The 21,491-nt window shown below is 41.6% G+C and overlaps 1 protein-coding gene across 12 annotated transcripts in view; it reads right to left on the reverse strand.

Moving 5' to 3' along the window:
- The window catches only part of SYNE1 (spectrin repeat containing nuclear envelope protein 1), a 501,907-nt gene that overhangs the window by 188,236 nt on the left and 292,180 nt on the right, over positions 1-21,491 (reverse strand). For all 12 annotated transcript variants that reach the window (XM_073337684.2, XM_073337695.2, XM_073337685.2 and 9 more), the window contains 9 exons: positions 19,003-19,268; positions 14,794-16,954; positions 13,205-13,542; positions 12,228-12,372; positions 9,489-9,707; positions 4,505-4,767; positions 3,032-3,197; positions 1,965-2,120; positions 1,623-1,775 (listed from right to left, as the gene is read on the reverse strand). In XM_073337684.2, the coding sequence (XP_073193785.2) occupies positions 1,623-1,775; positions 1,965-2,120; positions 3,032-3,197; positions 4,505-4,767; positions 9,489-9,707; positions 12,228-12,372; positions 13,205-13,542; positions 14,794-16,954; positions 19,003-19,268 (3,867 nt within the window). The remainder of the gene's footprint in view (positions 1-1,622; positions 1,776-1,964; positions 2,121-3,031; positions 3,198-4,504; positions 4,768-9,488; positions 9,708-12,227; positions 12,373-13,204; positions 13,543-14,793; positions 16,955-19,002; positions 19,269-21,491) is intronic.

Raw genomic sequence — 21,491 nt, forward strand, 5'->3', positions numbered from 1 at the left:
AATTGGAATTCATTTGCAAATTGGATACTATTAATTTAGGCTTAAATAGAGACTGGGAGTGGCTAAGTCATTATGCAAGGTAGCCTGTTTCCTCTTGTTTTTTCCTACCCCCCCCACAGATGTTCTGGTTTAACTTGGATTTTAACTTGAAGAGTGGTCAGTTTGGATGAGCTATTACCAGCAGGAGAGTGAGTTTGTGTGTGTATGGGGGTGGGGGGGATGTGAGAACCTGGATTTGTGCAGGAAATAGCCCAGCTTGATTGTCATGCACATTGTGTAAAGAGTTGTCACTTTGGATGGGCTATCACCAGCAGGAGAGTGAATTTGTGTGGGGGGGTGGAGGGTGAGAAAACCTGGATTTGTGCTGGAAATCACTTTAGATAAGCTATTACCAGCAGGACAGTGGGGTGGGAATAGGTATTGTTTCATATTCTCTGTGTATATATAAAGCCTGCTGCAGTTTCCACGATATGCATCTGAGGAAGTGAGCTGTAGCTCACGAAAGCTTATGCTCTAATAAATTGGTTAGTCTCTAAGGTGCCACAAGTACTCCTTTTCTTTTTGCGAATACAGACTAACACGGCTGTTACTCTGAAACCTGTCATAACTAATTTGTATCCCATATATATTACAGCCATAGTTTCAGCATTAAAACAAAACTATTACTTCTGTGATAGAAGCCAACCTCGTCTCACAATTAACAGATAAATGTAGTTGTGGAAATATTACTAGATGAAATGTTCTTGCATCACTGGACATCTAAAGTTGGAGATACAGGAAAACACATTTAATTTATTTTACAGCAACTTAACTGGGGCAATTATGAACCAGTTTCAGTGGGATGCATTTCAGTGACCCTGTACAGCGGAAAAATATACTTGGGAGGCAAAATTTTAAAGCAGCATACTAACAGAGATTGGTGCTTTCTGTCACATCAGTAATTTTTCCTCTGTGTGCAGCACTTTGCTCACTTCAAGCTAGTGACCAAGTCCATCTTACCTTAGTGTAGTTTTAAAAAATATGCAATATTTTGTGATAAACTTAATAGCAACTCTTTCATACAAATGAGCAGATTGTAGCAGGGCCCATTTCATACAAATGAGCAGGGCCAGATTGTGTCACCCTTACTCAAACTGAGCAGCACATTGAGCTTCATGAGCAGTCCCACTGATATCAGTGGAACTACTTTCTGAGAAAGGTACTAATCAGCATGAACAAGGATGGCCCATAGGGATAACTCATGCTGTTTTGGTGCAGCCTGAATAAAGGGGCAGTGTGGTTGCCTCATGAGGCTCCCTAATTGCACTGGGTATGATGGGGGTTATTTACCACACCCCTTTTTGGAAGGAAGGGGGTAGCATACTCTTCTACATATGGCCTGACAGCTCTGCCTGCTCCCTGTCCCTCTCACCCGCTTCATATTTGTTCCCATGGGAAACATCTGGGGGCAGCCCTGCATGTGCACATGTGCAGAGGTCATGGAAACCCTCAGACAGCCTGGATAAAGGGAACCCTTACTCCTTCTAGCTGTATAAGCCAAACTCACTATTCAGCCCTTTGTGAGCTGGAATATGCCAATTCAGAACATTTCACTGTACAAGCAGATAAAGAATTTTTCTTACCTTTTGATCTATTTTAGCTTGTGCTATATTACTTGTCTTCTCCTTCAGCTTGGACAGAATTCCATTTAGTTCTTTTGCTGTCACCTGGATTTTCTGACCAAACTCTTGATTCAATGTTTTGCTCTGCTGGGCTTCCTTCTCTTTGGCTTGAATCTGCCAAAAACAGCAGCAGTAATCAACAAACCAACTAATCATACACTTTTCTTTCATAGGAGGAGTCTCTTGCAAAACTAAGGAGGTAACAAGGCTTGGAATATCACAACATTTCATTCAGTTACTGCCCTTTTGAAAATTATCATAGTATCACAGGTTTATATAGTTCCTTCTTCCAGTAGGTTTTACCTGATCATGTATGGTTACCAGGGCCAGTCCCACTTCTGCTAACTGAAGAGACAATTCAGAAGGTAAAATGGTGTAAAGCCCCAAGTACTTATTCTGCTGCTGTTCAGCCATTTTCTCAACAGCTTGGCGGTGAGTAGTTACTTCACTGAGGAGAGCCTAGAGGATAGAAAAAAAGGTGTCATTCAGAAACACTGTAAAAGAAAAACAATAACTTTGAGAAAAATATTTCTTAAGACTGAACAGAATCAGCTTGTAGGTATCAAGAGTAGAGGCATGAGAATGTTTGTAAGAAAGCCTAGAATCACTTGAAAATCCCCAGTTTTTGAGTTTCACTAAAAACTGAAAATTCAGACCAGTTCCATCTGAATGTTTGCTAGCTAAAGTAAACCAAACAATATAGAATTTTGGAGCAAAAAATCATGCGAACGTTTTCTGTTTCATAACATGGTTTTAAAACAAAACCAGCAGTTTATACTCAGATTTTGGGTTCATTCATACATAAAATATAAATCAATACTCAGGTAAACTGGTGCTGAGATTATTATAAAAGGTGGTGTGTTGGCTCTTAACTACTCAATCCTTTGTTAGACAGGTAGTTGTCTACATAGCTAATTTCCGTATATGCCATTATATTTCAGAAGTTCACCTTCTCTAACACTTTTTGCTACCCAAAGAAAGAAAATACTCGTGTGAGCTCATCTATATTGAAACAGTTACGTTTTGAGCATCTTCATTTAAAATGTTCCCCCCCAAAGAAGAAAATAAATACCTTATTATACTTCGCCATCCATATTCTAGGGTTTACCTTTATTTGAGATAGAATGAAGAAAGCTGCTAACTCCTATCCTATGTATCTAGGAAGGGAGAATGTATCATAGCTCTCTTGCTACACACCATTTCTGAAGCTGATGGGTTTGTTTTATAAGTTTGTCCAATTGCTAGTGCAAAGATTTCATTCATATTGTATAATTCCAATTCATTCTGATTGAATCTGATTTAGTGCTCATAAATAGAAAACACCAAAGACGTTTCACAAGGGGCACGAGAACATTACAAGTTTGATATACCTGCAACTCCTCAAGTTGAGCATCTATTTCCATGGTGGGATTTAGCAAATATTCTCTAGTTTCCTGAATCCAAGACTTCACTATATTAATCTCTAACTCCACCTCCTCCCGCTCCTTGAGTTCCTGTTTCACCAACTTCCCACTTTTCTTCACCTTCTGTTGCATGCTTCAAAACAAAAAAAATATATATTATTTGTGAAGAACTACATCTTGCTAAAACTTTCATTATATTTTGTCAAAATTTTTACTGAATGATACAAAGAACAAATAAAGGGGACTGTTGCACAACATTATGCATTTACAGGGTGACTAATAAAAAATGAAGTGGTGTTACAGAACACTACAACACTAAGTTTCAGATGTTTAACTCCACAGATCACCCATTTTATGTAGTGTGTCTTGACCGTATATATGCGGTACTGTTGTAGGCATGAGAGTCCCAGGGTATTAGAAAGACATGGTGGGTGAGATAATATATTTTATTATACCATCCTCTGTTGATGAGACAAGCTTTCGAGCTTACACAAGAGCACTTTCTTCAGGTCTGGGAAACATACTATGAGTGTCACAGGTAAATACAAGCTGGAACAGAACTATTTATGCTAAACAATCTGCTCCACCTTGTATTTAGCTGTGACACTGTGAGTACATTTCCCAGACTTGAAGACGAGCTCTGTGTAAGCACAAAATCTTGTCTCTCTCACCAACAGAAGTTGGCCCAATAAAAATTATCTTACTTACCTGTCTCTCTTGATTGTATGTCACTGTGACACACACAGAGGGACAGGTATTAATAGAGTAGCTGTTATAAGACACAGTTCAGCCATTTGGACTTGCTACTTGATCAGGCTACCCTGACTTTAAATACATTTACCACACTTCCACTGAGGACTTGAGTCAGAAACTGGAGATTTTGAACTTTTTATTGGTATGTTGCCAACAGTACACTAATGTAAAAAGAACATGACTTTTCTAGCTAATATGCTTTACTTAAATAGAAAAGGAGTACTTGTGGCACCTTAGAGACTAACCAATTTATTTGAGCATAAGCTTTCGTGAGCTACAGCTCACTTCATCGGATGCATACTGTGGAAAGTATAGAAGATCTTTTTATACACACAAAGCATGAAAAAATGGGCGGTTACCACTACAAAAGGTTTTCTCTCCCCCCACCCCACTCTCCTGCTGGTCACTCTCCTTAGATAAGCTATTACCAGCAGGAGAGTGGGGTGAGGGGAGAGAAAACCTTTTGTAGTGGTAACTGCCCATTTTTTCATGCTTTGTGTGTATAAAAAGATCTTCTATACTTTCCACAGTATGCATCCGATGAAGTGAGCTGTAGCTCACGAAAGCTTATGCTCAAATAAATTGGTTAGTCTCTAAGGTGCCACAAGTACTCCTTCTCTTTTTGCGAATACAGACTAACAGGGCTGTTACTCTGAAACCTTTACTTAAATACTGTTTTCTCCTTACTTGTGGCATCGGTCTTGCATTGCTTTGATTTCTTGCATGAATGGTAGCTTCTCTTGTGAAGAAGTCTCCATTTCCACATCCTGGAGCATGCTCACTGCACGCTGCTTGAGCAGACCCAAAGATGACAGCTGCTGTTCCAGCTCCAGAATGAAAGTGCTGTGATAACCCAGAAGATCCAGAAGCTCTGTCTTTGATACCTTCTCAACTGAGCTCTCTGGTAAGCGACCTTGTAGTTGATCTATCATTATGGTGGCTTTTTGAATCTAAGGAAAGAGATACAGGTTTTGACAACAATAAAGGTAAAACAAAAGATGGATACAGTTGATAGGAAAAGATCTAAACCTAGTGCTGTATCACCAGAATCAGTAACTCATTATGATGCATTATGATTATACAGGACCTGGTGGATTTTAAAGCTATGTTATGGTCATTAAATCTGAGCACACCACCAGGCAGTGAATTCAAATTCAACCTATAACAGAAAAAAAGCAGTCATGTTGTACCAATCTGCCTCTATCAAAGCTAGATTTTTTTATTGGTATAGAAGGCTACAGCTTGTTCAGAAAGATCAGGCAGGAAAAAAGGGCGGAGGTGTTCCCTTGTATATCAAAGATGAGTACACTTGTAGTGAAATTGAGATAGAAGTGGGAGGCAGACCTGATGAAAGTCTCTGGGTAAGGATAAAAGGGGTAAAAACAAGGGTGATATCATGTTAGGTATCTGCTATAGACCACTAACCAGGAAGAAGAGATGGACAAAGCTTTTTTTAAACAACTAACAAAATCATCCAAAACAGGAGATGGTGATAAAGGGGGACTTCAACTATCCAGACATCTGTTGGGGAAACACTGCAGCAGGCCAGATTATCCAACAAGTTCTTGGAATGCGTGGGAGACAACTGTTTATTACAGAAGGAGGAAAAAGGGCCTATGGGTGAGGCTGTTCTAGATTTGATTCTGATCAACAGGGAGGAACTGGTTGAGAATTTGAAGGTGGAAGGCAGCTTGAGTGAAAGTGATCATGAAATGATAGATTCATGAGTCTAAGGAATGATAGGAGAGAAAACAGCAAATAAAAACAGTGGACTTCTGGCAGACTTCAGCAAACTCAGAGAACTGTAGGTAAGATTTCATGGGAAGCACGTTTAAAGGAAAAAAGAATTAAGGAGAGTTGGGATTTTTCAAAGAGACATTATTAAAGGCACAAAAGAAAACTCTCTCAATAGGAAAGATAGGGAGCATGGTAATAGACCACCTTGGCTTAGCCAGGAGATCTTCAATGATCTGAAACTCAAAAAAAAAATTAATATGAAAAGTGGAAACTAGGTCAAATTATGAAGGATGAATACAAAAAAACCACAACACCAACATGTAGGGATAAAATTAGAAAGACTAGCATACAAAACAAGATTAAACAGGCTAGGGACATAAAGGGTAACAAGAAAACATTTTTCAAATACATTAGAAGCAAGAGAAAGACCAAAGACAGGTGAGGCCATTACTCAGTGATGGGGATAAGACACTAAAAGAAAATGCAGCAATGTCTGAAGTGTTAAATGCCTTTTATGTTTCACTTTTCATCATAAAGGTTAGCAGTGACTGGATAACTAACATAGCAAACATCAATTTAAATGGGGTAGAATCAGAAGCTCAAATAGAAGAGTTACTTGGACAAATGAGATGCCTTCAAGGGCCTGGTGAAATACATCCTAGAATACTTAAGGAACAAGCTGAAGAAATATCTGAGCCATCTGCAATTATCTTTCAGAACTAATGAAAGATGGGAGAGATTATAGAGCAAAATTTGCCCTGGAAAAAGGCAAATACAGTACCTATCTATAAAAAGGGAAACAAGTACAATCCAGGGAATTACAGACCAATCAGCTTAACTTTGGTATCCGGAAAGATAATGGAGCAAATAAACAAACCATCAATTTGTAAGCACCTAGGAAAAAATAAGGAGATAAGTAACAGTCAATATGGATTTGCCAAGAACAAATCATGTCAAAGCAACCTAACAGCTTTCTTTGACAGGATAATAAGCCTTGTTGATGGGGGGGGAAGTGGTAGATGTGGTATATCTAGACTTTAGTAAGGCTTTTGATACTGCCTCAAATGACTTTCTCCTAAACAACCTAGAGAAATACAGCCTAGATCAGGGATCGGCAACCTTTGGTCCGCAGCCCGCCAGGGAAAGCTGCAATGGGGGCTGTGGGAAGGACAGCCTGCATATCCCTTAGCCTGAATCTGCAGACGCTGCAGGTAAACAAACTGGCCCAGCCCACCAGCCGCTTTCTTTGGCGGGCCGCAGGCCAAATGTTGCCAATCCCTGGCCTAGATGAACCTACTATAAAGTGCACAACTGACTGTAAAAGTGTACTCAGAGTAGTTAGCAATGGCTCAAAATCAAGCTGGATGGGCATATCAAGTCCCAAAGGGTTCCGTCCTGGATCTGGCTCTATTCAATACTTTCATAAATGATTTGGATAATGACAGAGAGTACGCGTATGAAGTTCACAGATGATACCAAGCTGGGAGGGGTTACAAGCGCTTTGGAGGACAGAATTAGAATTCAAAATGATCTTGTCAAACTGCAGAAATGGTCTGAAACAAATAGGATGCAATTCAATAAGGACAAATGCAAAGTATTACACTTAGGATGGAATAACCAATTGCGCAAATACAATATGGGAAATCACTGCCTAGGAAAGACCACTGCAGAAAAGGATCTGCGGGGTAAACTGGATACAAACTAAGTAAATGTCAACAATGTAATATTGTAAGCAAACATTATTCTGGGATGTATTAGCAGGAGTATTGTAAGCAAGACACGAGAAGTAATTCTTCCACTCTACTCAGTGCTAATAAGCAGGGATCATAGAAATCTTTTTGCCATGGAAAAATGCACAATTTGCATTATTACAGTGACTCTTTCATTTTTATGTTTTCTGAATATATTAAAAAAACCCATATATTAAGTAAGGGGAACCCCGTTTATCCGATCTAACTGGAACCAGGGTCAAATCAGATAAGCAAAAATTCAGATAATCCGGAGACTGGGCAAAGAGCTTCAGCCCCAAACAGTGGGGCTCCTGCTATCACCATCTGGAACTGAAGCTCTGTGCCCATTCTCTGGATTATCCAAATTTTTGCTTATCTAATATGGTGCCTGTCCCTATTAGATTGGATAAATGGGGTTTTGTTGTATATTGTGGGTAGGGAAACTAAAGTTCAGCATTTCATTTTAATTGTAGAAAAACACAGAATTTAATGTTTTTTTTTAATCTGAAAATGTTGGGCTTTTTAATCACAGAAAACTAGGATCCCTGCAGATAAGGCCCCAGCTGTAGTACTGTGTCCATTTCTGAGCACCACACTTCAGGAAAGATATGGACAGGAGGGCAATCAATTGTTCTCCTTAACTATGGAGACAGGACAAGAAGTAAGGGGTTTAAATTACAGCAAGGAAGATTTAGGTTAGATTTAAGAAAAACTTCCTAACTGGAAGGGTAGTTAAGCACTCGAACAAATTACCTAGGGAGGTTGTGGAATCTCCGTCACTGCAAGTTTTAAAGAATAAGTCAGACAAACACCTGTCAGGGATGGTTTAGATAATATCTAGTCTTGTCTCAGTACAGGGGATTGGACTAAATGGCCTACTGAGATCCCTTCCAATCCTAGATTTCTAGGATTCTAGAATACTGGGCTGACCCAGTAGTCATTGCGGGAGATATGGGTTATGAGAATGTACTTTCACTCTGGCAGTTGGTAGCGATGGGAAGGATGGTAAGGGAATGCCTTGCATTGCCATTGAGTGTTGAGTGACATCTTCTTGTTGATTCAGACATTATACCCTGAATTCTCTTTATACAGAAGGAGGAGTCGGCTTAGAGTTGGCCCTTTGGGAAGGCAAAGGAAAGAATGAGGGATCAGAGAGAACTACCAAAAGTATCAAAAACAAAATCAGGACTGAATTTACTGTACATAATATTATTTCCATTCCATTTTAGGTGTGCAATATGGTCTGGAGGAATAGGCATAGGTGTCAGGAGTTCTGAACCTGCCATTGTTAATCACTTGCTGTTTGGCTTTGGACAAGTAGCTGGGCTTCTCAGTCTTAGTTTCCCCATATCTAAAATGGGGGTGACAACATTAATGGACCTATCTAACTAATTCAGCCTTCAGCCCTGTGAGGTAATGTCCGTACAATGCTCTGAATCTGTAACACATTATATATTACAAGTAACGAAAACATACAAACAATGAAGTAGAAAGGAGTTATCCAGACTGTAGCGGGGTGGACACCCGCTTGGGCTCAGAGGGTTTTAAGATAGCCCTGGCAGAGGGCTGGGGCAGGGGAAGAGCTGGGCTGATTGGCAGAGCAGCCGCTGCTGGGGGCCATGCCCAAAACAGACCCCGTGGCCCTTATAAAAGCCAGGGAAGCCAGGAGCAGAAGAGATACTCTCTCTAGCTTCTGAGGGGGAGGGACCTGGCTGCAGGGACCTAAGCAGCGTACCTAGATTGGAGCAGGGCTGGGGAAGGACCTGAGGAGCTCCAGCCAGGAAAGCCCTAGGCTGCGGCTTAGCATTAGGCCCAACAAGTACTGGGGTTGCAGGGGACAGCTCAAGGTTAGACAGAGGTAACAGGTCCAAACCCAACCTTGCCTGTGATGAGTGGCTCATACTGCAGTCTGCCCCAGGGTGTGGGGGCTAGCTGGTGACTGGCAGGAGCCTATGACTGAGGCGAGATAGGGATAGTGGGTGGGGGGTTCCCCTGGGACAGGGAGACCCAGAACTGTGGGGTACCGCCAGGGGGCAGCACCCAGTGAAAGGGGCACTGGGGTCCTGGAAGGGACAAGGGAACCAGCAGCAAGGCGAGACACCGGCCTGAAGAAGGTGCTCCGGAGGCTGGAATGCTCATTCCCTGAGACGACCAGCAGGAGGCGCTGCCGGTGAGTCTGCGCCCCGTGACACAGACCCTTATACCTTATCATTAAAGCCTTTCCACTTCTGCACTGCATCTTCCAATATCTTCTCCTGCTCTTGGGCCACACTCCGGAGCCGTGCCCAGCGCTGCCAGACAGTTGTCATTGACCTGCTTATTGTTGCCTTACTGGCATCATTTCCGATTTTTTCCAGCTGAGAGGCCTTTTCCTCCAGAACTGTGATCTTCTCATGGAAGGCGTTTACCATAGACACCAGGGACTGAAAAGCAAAACAAATGGCAGGATTTTCCTTTTTATAGCAATGCCTGAATTGCCACTCTTCTACCAGAGTAGAAGCTACTTCAACATTTCCCTTGTGAAGTTTATAACACAGCTATGGGCTGAAATGAGGCTTTAGCCTAAGAACAATTTTTTTTCAAATAGTTTTTTGCCATTATAATGTTTTACATACGTAACAATTTTAAAGTGTATCCATTATCCATGAGTAGAATGTGAAAAGTTTTGCATAGCAGCAGTAGCCTGAGTGGAAGCTATGTGTGCCCACTAGTGAGTTTAAACACTAAGGCCCTGAATCCCCATTCGGTATGAACTTGGACATAATGGACACTAGTAGCCAAAAGGAGCCACTTTCAGCTCCTCAATTCAGGGCCACCTGATCCCAGCGGAAGTCAGAGCAGCAGCAGGTAAACTCTAACTTCTGTCCCAATCCCCAGTCTACCAGGACGGTGAATTCACTTGGCAAAAGGAGGCAGATAAATCACCAGTACCAGCTCTATGTCAGTGGAAATTCTCTGCTGGGAATCTCCAGCTGGTCTCCAATGCTAGCTTTAATCTGGAGAATCTGGCCCTAGGTGTAGTTCTCTACAGTGAGTAAACATTTGAAACTCCACATGCACCTGCTTTCTTAAGCTACGTATGCACTACAAGCCAGGGATGTAATTTCTTTGCTCGTGTATGTGTATGCACATTATGCTCGTATTAGTTTAATGAGAGGTAAATAGCAGTGTACCTGCAGTAGCACTGGTAGCTACCGCGGAGGCCTCGTTAAGTCAGGCCAAGCACAAACCCACCTGAAACCAGTGGATAAGTACTTGGCACAGCTCAGCCATGCCTCCTCTGCCACTATCCATGCTATCACAGCTACATTGCTATTTATACTCGCGCTGCCTTGATGAAAGCTACCCTGAGTAGGTGTACGTGAGCAGGGAAATCATGCCTCTAGCTCTGTGTGGACATAACCTCACTCTCAAGAACACAAGGTTTTAAAAAAGGGGGTGTGTGGGACTGAATGCACCCCTGTATTTACACCTACAAACCACTGAAATAATCCTGGAACAAAATATGCCTTGTGAGGTATGATTTGATAACTAATAACTTGCTGGTCAAGAATATCATGGTGAAATGTGTGAGGCAATATTATATGTAAACTTATGAACACAGATGAAATTATGACAGAAATGTGTTTACCAGACAAAACTGGGGCAGGGGTAAACCTGTTACTCAAAGACAAAGTACAAACTAATGACTCTAACCAAATGTCATCAAAGTTACAGGGCGATTGCCTGTCAAGTGGCCATTCTTTGGCAACGAAGAGGGGCAGGAACAGATGGGTCTGCATTTTAGTAGATAACCACATGGGACCTCTTTCACCACAAGACTCCATGTTTCCATCCCTACAGCGGGAAGGAAAATGCATTTCAAAGGGTGACTAGACTATAAAAGTGAGGGGCAAAAACAACCCATGTTATCTCTCCCTCTCTCTTACTTTCATCCAAGACGACAAAGGAACCAGCCTTTGGACTTTGGGAGGGGTTCTGACCAAAGAATTTGGTCAGTCCTGTTGCTGGGAATATACGGTAAGAATTTTACCTTGAACCAGGTATTGTTTAAGTTTTAATTACTAGAAAGCATTTTATCTTTATTTCTCTTGTAACCATTTCTGACTTTAATGCCTTATATTTTTACTCACTTAAAAGCTCTCTCTTTGTAGTTTATTTAACTTGATTTCTTGCTTTTAATCAAAACTATTCCAGTGCTGTGTTTAAACTGAACTCTTTGGGTAATTCCAGTTAAAATAGCAAACTGTTTGCTTACTGACTCCTTATAGGGGCAACAAACTTCTAATATCTGAACTGCCCAGGAGTGTGCAGAACTCACGTGTTTGAGAAAATTCAGGACTGGGAATGTGTTGGGGTCACCCTGCAAGTGGTAACCAAAGCTGATAGAAGATGGAGTGTGACTGGAGTGTTCCTGACTGGCTGAAGCTACATACAGACATTTAGGGTGTGACTTGCATGCTGTCTGTAAGGGGGGCCCAGGCTGGGAGCTACAACTGTAAAGCACTGTGAGGGAACCCAAGGTTGCAGGGCAGGTGGTGACACAACCCCTCACCCGTCTGGACTGCATCCCAGAATGTGACAGTAGAATGCGAGTGTTCAAGATATCCCTGAAATACCATGGACTCAACTCAGAATTTTTAAGTTTTGTTTGTTTAAAATAGATCCATAAGAATATTTCAGTGCAGTTACTTTATATTTAAACAAAGCTTTTCGGAGTCTACCATTGAAAACACTATATATAGGAAGGAGAAGTCATTCTTATAAGTTAACTGTTATTTCATTTAGGCTGTAAATAAAAGTCTACATTATAAACCTGACACTTCATCACCTCACATATCTATCTAGTGGAAAACAAATAATGATGCAAGTCACTGATTGTCCTTGATATCTTGCATATGGCACAAGATTTAATTGATTCATATTGTTTTCAGTAACCTTACCTTATGTGCTAACAATTTCTCTTCTGCTTCATGACCAGAAGGAGCCTTGGCTACAGAGAATTCAGATAATTTCTTCTCAGCCTCGTTCATCAATTCAATAACCTGCTGCCTTGCTGTCTGGTACTCCTGCCACTGAGACGTATGCCTTGCAAAATGAAACACCAGCAAGAAAGATTTAATATAACACAAAATCATTTAGAATCAAACATTGTAACACCAGGGTCTAAACGTCACATATTTTGCTATTAGCAAATCTCTCCCATGGCTGGAGACGGGACACTAGATGGGGAGGGCTCTGAGTTACTACCGAGAATTCTTTCCTGGATATCTGGCTGGTGGGTCTTGCCCACACACTCAGGGTCTAACTGATCACCATATCTGGGGTCAGGAAGGAATTTCCTCCCAGATCAGATTGACAGAGACCCTGGGTTTTTGTTGGGTTTTTTTGCCTTCCTCTGCAGCATGGGACACAGGTCACTTGCAGGTTTAAACTAGTGTAAATGGTGAATTCTGTGTAACTTGAAGTCTTTAAACCACGATTTGAGGACTTCAGTAACTCAGCCAGAGGTTATGAGTCTTTTCAAGAGTGGGTGGATGACATTCACCTGCAATGTGCAGGAGGTCAGACTGGATGATCATGATGGACCTTTCTCTCCTTAAAGTCTATGAGTCTAATACCTTTCATGAGAGAAACTCAACGTTTCTTACAACCATGAATCTCACAAAATCATGAAGCCCTGTAAATAACATTTTGGATACCACTATACTCATTTAAAAATAAGTAAATTGAAACGTAGAGAACTTCCTAATGGTAAGTCAGCAGCACAGGAGGAAACAGAATCCAGGAGTTCTGAATCATAAGCTACTGCTCTATTCCATAGAATACACTCTTACACAAACTTCAGTGAAGTTTCTAAAGTGTCTCCCTTTCTCTCATCAACAAAATGCGTTAAATTTAAAAGTGAATAAAAAAGTACTTCTGCAGTTGATCCTGCTGGGTTTCAGATTCTTGCTTGGTTCCTTTGCCCTTTTCTTCTAAAACAGCCACATTCTGTAACAGCTCTTCTCTTGCTGTGGCTTGGATAAATGGTTCCATCTCAGACACCAGGGCTTGTAGCTCCTCCAGATGACGAAGGAATTGATTTTCTGTGCTGAAAAATTCAGTGTGATTCCTCAGGTTCTCCTCAGAGCTCTCCACATCCAGACCATTCCTTGCCAAATGTAGCAATTGGTGGGCATCCTCAAGCCAGTCACCAGCTGTTTGTATCACTTGGTAGTACCTCTGGCATAGGCTATAGAGTTTCGTCAAAACAGCCTGAAACAACAGTGAAAATACTGCACACAGTTACAGAGCCAACTATCTATAACAGCAACAAAAAATCCCAAAAAGGTGTGACAGCTTCACCCACTCCCCACCCCTTTCAATCTTCTTCTTCATTAGGGGGAACAGCAGCTGTGGACAGCTGTCATAAATATAAAGGGGAGGGTAAACACTTTTAAATCCCTCCTGACCACAGGAAAAACCCTTTCACCTGTAAAGGGTTAAGAAGCTAAGACAACCTCGCTGGCACCTGACCAAAAGGACGAATGAAGAGACAAGATACTTTCAAAGCTGGAGGAGGGGGGAAACAAAGGGTTCTCTCTGTCTGTGTGTTGTTTTTGCCGGGACCAGAGCAGGAATGCAGCTTAGAACTCCTGTAAAGGGCTAATAAGCAATCTAGTTAGAGATGCGTTAGATTCTGTTTTGTTTAAATGGCTGATAAAATAAGTTGTGCTGAATGGAATGTATATTCCTGTTTTTGTGTCTTTTTGTATCTTGAGGTTTTGCCTAGAGGGATTCTCTATGTTTTGAATCTGATTATCCTGTAAGGTATTAACCATCCTGATTTTACAGAGGTAATTCTTTTACTTTTTCTTCAATTAGAATTCTTCTTTTAAGAACCTAATTGTTTTTTCATTGTTCTTAAGATCCAAGGGTTTGGGTCTGTGTTCACCTACACAAATTGGTGAGGATTTTTATCAAGCCTTCCCCAGGAAAGGGGGTGTACGGTTTGGAAGGATTCTGGGGGGAAAGACATTTCCAATAGGGCTCTTTCCCTGTTACATATTTGTTCGACGCTTGGTGGTGGCAGCAATAAAGTCCAAGGGCAAAAGGTAAAATAGTTTGTACCTTGGGGAAGTTTTAACCTAAGCTGGTAAAAATAAGCTTAGGGTTTTTTTCATGCAGGTCCCCACATCTGTACCCTAGAGTTCAGAGTAGGGAAGGAACCTTGACAACAGCATTTTTTCTTTGTCCACTACCGAGACTCAAGCTCTGGGGAGAACACAAGGAGTATGTGTGTGTGTGTGCTGAGGTGGGTCTTACTCCTTTTCTGTCCCTATACTGTGTCACAGGGTTGGGCTATGAACTGTGCCTAAAATCTCAGAAAAGTCCATATGATTAGCAAAGCCAATCTGTTCATCATGATCAGAGACAATAAGCCAAGGCAACCTTATAATGATGTTTGTTTTCAGCAAGAAGCAAATAAAATAAATAAAAAAAATACAGATTAAACGATACACTAACCTGCCTCATATGAATGGCTTCTTGAACTTCACCATCTAGTTTTGATAGCTCAGCAAGGCTCTTTTCCAAGTCAGTAGGTATCAGTTCTTTAGCCTTCATGTACTTCTCCTTTTCTTTACGGTTCAGCGCATTCATTATTCTCAGGCTTGACTGCACTTCTTCCTGATGAATCTGAACCTTTCGGATCTCTTCCTGAATGTTTTGCAGTTTTGGCTCCAAGCTTAACGTTCCATTAAGTTCTGCTTTCACCCATCTCAGCCAGTCAAGTGAACGGCAGATCTCAGTCTGGAAGTCTATGCTTTGCACCAGCCTGTTTTCACACTCCATCACTGTGTCACCAATGGCAGCATGCAACAACTTCATTTTCTCTTGCCAAGACTGTACCTGATGATTTGCCATCTCATAGATGGATGGATCAAGCTGAGGACAAAGTGTTTCCACATGTTCAGTAACTCGCTTCAAAAGAATCCCGGTCTCTTGCAGGCTGCCAGCCAGAGAATGGTAGCTTTTCAGTTTCTCCTCTACTGGGAGTGTTTCTTCATTCACTTTCATCTGCTCTTTCTTCACTGCCTCTAATTGAGTCTCAAGCTGCATGCACATTTCCTCGTGTTCCTTGTAGGCCTCTATAGTGTCTTCCAAAAGATTAACTCTCTGTTCTATTTGCCTTTTCAGCTTGTGATACAGGGTGGTGAGTTTTAACATCTCTTCAGGTTTCCATGGTTGGCCAGTGCTTCGAAAAGCCTCTTTCTTCTGGTTCAATTCATCCATTGCTGCACCAAGGTTCACCACTTCACCTAAGAGAGCTTTGTAGTCCTGCTGGAGTGATACACCCTCTTTGGATAAAAGAGCCGCAGGAGTTTTGTTCATACTTAAAAACTGATCTTCCAGTTCAGTTAGAGCCTTAGTTGTTAACTCAATCAATGAAGCGTATTCTTTGCGAGCATGAATTGCTTCCTGAACCTTATAGAACTTATCTTTGGCTAAGGCAATGACAATATTAAATTGCTGTGGCAGGGCATTCAGTTTTTCATCCAGGTAAGAATGATCCACTTCATTAAGCGATGGCAAGATCTCCTGACCATCTCTTTCCAGTGTAAGTAAAAGATTTTCATATTCAGGAGACTGCTCAAGAATCTGCTGATACTTTGCCAGCTGTGAGTATAATTCAGAGTTACTATTCATTAAATTGATTTCAGGAAATGTGACAATATCAGCTTGTTTTATCCAATGAGAAGCTTTATCCAAATCTTCCTTGAAATATTTCCTGGAAACCATATTTTTCTCCAGTTCTACCAGTCGCTGGCTACACTTTTGTGAAACAGTGTCATACACATTCTGTAATTCCTGGAGTTTGTTTAACACCTCACTCTTTTCTTGTTCTGTTGTTTCTTTCATTAAATCCCTTCCCTGAGCCCACAGCCCAGTTATTTCACTCTGATAGGCCTTCATGCTAGCTTGGGCACTCTTACAAGTCCTGATCTGTTTGCTCACATCTTCTGGCAACAGACAGATATGTTCATGGAACGTTACCTTTTTCTCATGTTGCTGAATTTGGTTTGTAGCTTGAAAAGCTGCCATGAGGAACTGAGTCTTTTCAGATAATGCCTTATTCAGGTATTTTCTCCTCTGGCCAACCAGATCACTAAGACAATCCATGTGATTCTGTGCATCTGAAAGGGACTTCTGGAGGATCTGCCTTTCATTGAGGCCAAGGTTAGTCATCACCCTGTCAGCATCCTTTATGAGTGCTTTGAGAACAACCTGTTTGGCTTCCAGTTCACTGCAAACGGTGAGATGATCCATGAGAAGGCTCTGAGCCAGGTCTGGAGGAGGGCTCTGTTTAAGAGCCTCAGAGATGCTAGGCTGCTGCTCTTCTGCCCACTCCATCAGTTCTTGAAACTTAGAATGCACCAAACTCAGTTCCTCTAAGGTTGTGATAGAAACCTGGATTTTTCTCTTGACTAGGTCCTCCAGCTGAGACCAGCGTTGTTCAAAATGACCAGTCTGCTCTTTCACTAATTCTTTGTCATCTAGATTCAGATGTTCCATCATTTTCTGTTTCTGGTTTTTCAGGTCTTCAAGGGCAAATCTCCTCTCCTGCAGAGCCAATGCTACGTTTTTCAGAGCCTCAAGGTGTACAGTCGTACTCTCAGCATCTGATCTGTTGACAAAATGCATGGTACAAAAATTAAATGCCAGCTGGTATCTGTAGTGGGGCGGTCACCCTGCTCTGGCTCAGAATGCATTAAAAGCCAGCCCCCTGAGAGCCAATAAGAAAAGGCTGGGAGGCAGCCAATCAGGGCCAGGCTGGGCCCTATAAAAGGGCTGTGAGCCAGGAGCTGAGTCAGTCTCTCTCTAGCTTTGGAGAAAGATGGAACTAGCTGCCTGAAGGAGCAAAGGATACTGTGGACAGAGCAGTGGGCGGGGGAAGGGGCAGGCTGAGCTGGGGAGCTCAGGCCTGGCGACCTCCCAGGCTGCAGCCTGATAGGAAGGCCTAGAGAGGTACTGAGCTGCAGCGAAAGGCAGCAGGTCCAAACCCCCCTTGCCAATGATGAGTGGCCATTACACTGTAGTCTGCCCCAGTGAAGAGGGGCTAGCTGATGACTGGCAGTAGCCACTGAGGCGAGGTGGGCTTAGAGGGTTGGGGGTTCCCTTGGGAGGAGAGACCCAGACAGCGGGGGTCCTGTTGGGGCAGAATCCCAGGGTAAGGGGCACCAGGGTCCGGGAGGCAAATGGGGGCCTGAGCAGGTGAGCCACCGGCCAGCAGAGGGCACACTGAGCTGGAAGTGAGCTAATTCCCAGGGCAACCAGCAGGAGGCGCCACATGGGTAAGTCTCGACTCGTTACATGATCTCAGGGTACGGTTTTCAAAGGAGCCAAAGACAGTTAGGTGCCCACATCATATTGAAGTTCATTGGGATCTGGGTGCCTAAATCCCTTAGCTCTTTTGAAGATAGCCAATTCAATCATTAACTACAAGTTTAATATTTCTACTATTCCTCCCCCTCCTCCACAAGGTGTCTGTCATTTGGTAAAACATTCAAATTAGCAATGTAAGTACTGGCAGTTCACACATGTAACATATTGTATATGTAAACAACAAATCAAATATTGCACTAGAGAAAATATTACAACAACAAAATATATCTTTGTTTAGGACCCAATCCATTAAACTCAAAGGGAGTTTTACCAAATGACCTCAATAGGAGCAGAATTGGACTGTTACTCCTTTAAAATATATAGTCTTAGGCAGTGCCTAAAATATTATCTCAATGATGAAGGAGAAATTAAGCTTTCAATAATTTAAAACTAACCATTATATAAAATACAATGGAATAGTTTAGACATGTGGTACTAATATCAAAACATGCCTTTTGGAAGTGCATTCCTGATTAATTCAGTCATGTATTCATTTACGATTACAGAATTATGCCTGCATGACATTTTGAATAGTTAAACTATAATCTTGCAAGATCTGACAACCCTGCAGTTCTCAATTATGCCATGAATATTAAAGGGCTTCTAAAGGGGAAAAGGTAGCACAGACATAGGTCCAAATCCTCAGCTGGAGTTAATGCACACCCCTTGAAGACGAGCTGAGGACGTTGCCTATTTAAAAAATACAAGCATTGTGTACTTCGACCTCCTTCCACCTCAAAATAATGAATTTTGCTATTAGGAGTTTTTATTAAGTAAGGTATAGAAAAAGGATTTTACTGAACATAGCCTCTTAAGACACTGTAAGAAGTAGGGTTGCCAGTTCTCTGGTTTTCGACTGAAAAGTCCGTTTGAAAGGAGACCTGTACAGTGTCCGGTCTCATGTACTGACCGGACACTAAAATTCCAGTTACCACGGGGCGGGGGGGACAAGAGATGAGGCGCTGGGTCATCAACACATGCCAGCCCCTGCTCAGCTGGGGCCGTCTCCTACCTGCATCTCATGGGCAGGCAGGCTCCTGTCCTAGCCTCGGAGCAGAGGGAGCCCAGCTGGTGGGAGGGAAAGGAGGTGTACAGGATCGAGCGAGGAGAAATGGGGAGAGCAGTGAGTGATAGGGGCAGGGCCTCAGAGGAGGAGGTGGGGAGGGAAGAGGTTCTGGCTCTCCTGCTGTAGTGTCTGGTTTTCAGAAATCAGAAAGTTGGCAACCCTAGTAAGAAGGTTTCTTAACAAGTGTGGGATGTATCAGGTTTGTATGAGTCAGGCCTCTCTACCTGGCCAGGTTGTCCCATTCCTTTGTAAACTTTTGCAAGAAGATTTCTACTACATTCATGTGATCATGGTAATCCCTTGTCCTCTGAAGATCCTCCTCTCGCTGTATGAGCAAATTGTTTGCCTGAAGGCAGAGGTCCAGCCACTGGTTGCTGAAGTGACCTATTTCCTTATGCTCAGGAGACTCCTGTCCTTGTGTTAGTTTATTCACCTTTTCAGTCACAGCGGTAAGAGCTGCCTCTTTAGAATGCAGCTTCTGACTGAATTCCTGTTAGAGACACAAAACAAAAATGAAATTGAGATGTTCCATTTCAAATATAATCTGAGATTTGAATGAAAACTCTGAAAACATCCTGCTTAGAGCTAGACTGTGGTGCAGCTTTATGCAGCTGCGGAGGTATACAAGGGGAATAAGATCCTTTCCCGACCCTGGCTTGCAGCTCCAAGTATAGGGTTGTGGAGGGGTATAAGAGCAATCTCTGCAAAGCTGCAATTGGGAAGAGGCTAGTAGCAAATTATGTTCTTCATCGGAGCAAGGGTGGACGAGGGGAGGAATTGTGACTGGAGTTATAGTCCCTTCCATGGACTTCTCCTGGGGACACAGCTAACCCCACCTCTCCCACAGGACAGAACAGTCTAGCTTTTATTAGAGTCAATTCTGCCAGTACTATATCTAGCTATATCGATCAATCTATATCTATCTCACATTTTTTAGGGCTGTCAATAAATCACAGTTAACTCACATGATTAACTAAAAAAATAATAATCATGATTAAAAAATTAATTGCTATTACTTGCACAGTTAAACAATAGAATACCAATTTAAGTTTATTAAATTTGTTCTGGATGTTTTTCTACATTTTCAAATATATTGATTTCAATTACAACACAGAATACAAAGTGTACAGTGCTCACTTTATATTTTTATTACAAATATTTGCACTGTAAAAAGGATAAAGAAATCTTATTTTCAATTCACCTCACAGAAGTACTGTAGTGCAATCTCTTTATCATGAAAGTGCAACTTAAAAATGTAGAATTTTTTTGTTACATAACTGCACTCAAAAACAAAACAGTGTAAAACTTTAACACCTACAAGTCCACGCAGACCTACTTCTTGTTCAGCCAATCACTAAGACAAACAAGTTTGTTTATATTTACGGGAGAGAATGCTGCCTGCTTCTTCTTTACAATGTCACCTAAAAGTGAGAACAGGTGTTTGCATGGCACTTTTGTAGCCAGCATTGGAAGGCATTTACATGCCAGATATGCTGAACATTTGAATGCCCTTCATGCTTCGGCCACCATTCCAAAGGACATGCTTCCATGCTAATAATGCTTATTAAAAAATAATGCATTAATTACAATTGTGACTGAACTCCTTGGGGGAGAACTGTATGTCTCCTGCTCTGTTTTACCCGCATTCTGCCATACATTTCATGTTATAACAGTCTTGGATGATGACCCAGCACATGTTCATTTTAACACTCTTTCACTGCAAATTTGACAAAATGCAAAGAAGATACCAATGTGAGGTACTTCTATAGATAGATACAGCACTTGACCCAAGATTTAAGAATCTGAAGTGCCTTCCAAAATCTGAGAGGGATGAGGTATGGAGAATGCTTTCAGAAGTCTTAAAAGAGCAACACTCCAATGAGGAAACTACAGAACCAGAACCACTAAGAAAGAAAATCAACCTTCTGCTGGTGGCATCTAACTCAGATGATGAAAATGAACATGTGTTGGTCCACACTGCTTTGGATTGTTATCGAGCAGAACCATGTTATCAGCATGGACGCATGTCTCCTGGAATGGTGGTTGAAGCAATAAGGGATATATGAATCTTTAGCACATTTGCCATGTAAATATCTTACGACGCTGGCTACAACACTGCCATGCAAACGCCTGTTCTCACTTTCAGGTAACATTGTAAACAAGAAGCAGGCAGCATTATCTCTTATAAATGTAAACAAACTTGCCTGTCTGAGCGATTGGCTGAACAAGAAGACAGACTGATTGGACTTGTAGGCTATAAAATACGGTTTATTTTTGAATGCAGATTTGGTGTTTTTTACATAATTCTACATTTGTAAGTTCAACTATCAGGATAAAGAGACTGCACTACAGTACTTGTATTAGGTGAATTAAAAATACTATTTCTTTTGTTTTTTCAGTGCAAATATTTGTAATAAAAATAAATATAAAGTGAGACTTGTATACTTTGTATTGTGTTGTAATTGAAATCAATATATTCGAAAATGTAGAAAACATCCAAAAATATTTAAATAAATGGTATTATTGTGTACAATGACACCTGACAGTGAGAACAGGCATTTGCATGGCATTGTTGTAGCCAGCGTTGCAAGATATTTATGTGCAGGATGTGGTAAAGATTCGGTAAAGATTCATATGTCCCTTCATGCTTCATCCCACCATTCCAGAATACATACTTAGATGCTGATGACAGGCTCTGATCAATAACAGTCCA

The sequence above is a fragment of the Lepidochelys kempii genome, chromosome 3, assembly GCF_965140285.1.
Source record: "Lepidochelys kempii isolate rLepKem1 chromosome 3, rLepKem1.hap1, whole genome shotgun sequence".
NCBI classification, from domain to species: Eukaryota; Metazoa; Chordata; order Testudines; family Cheloniidae; genus Lepidochelys; species Lepidochelys kempii.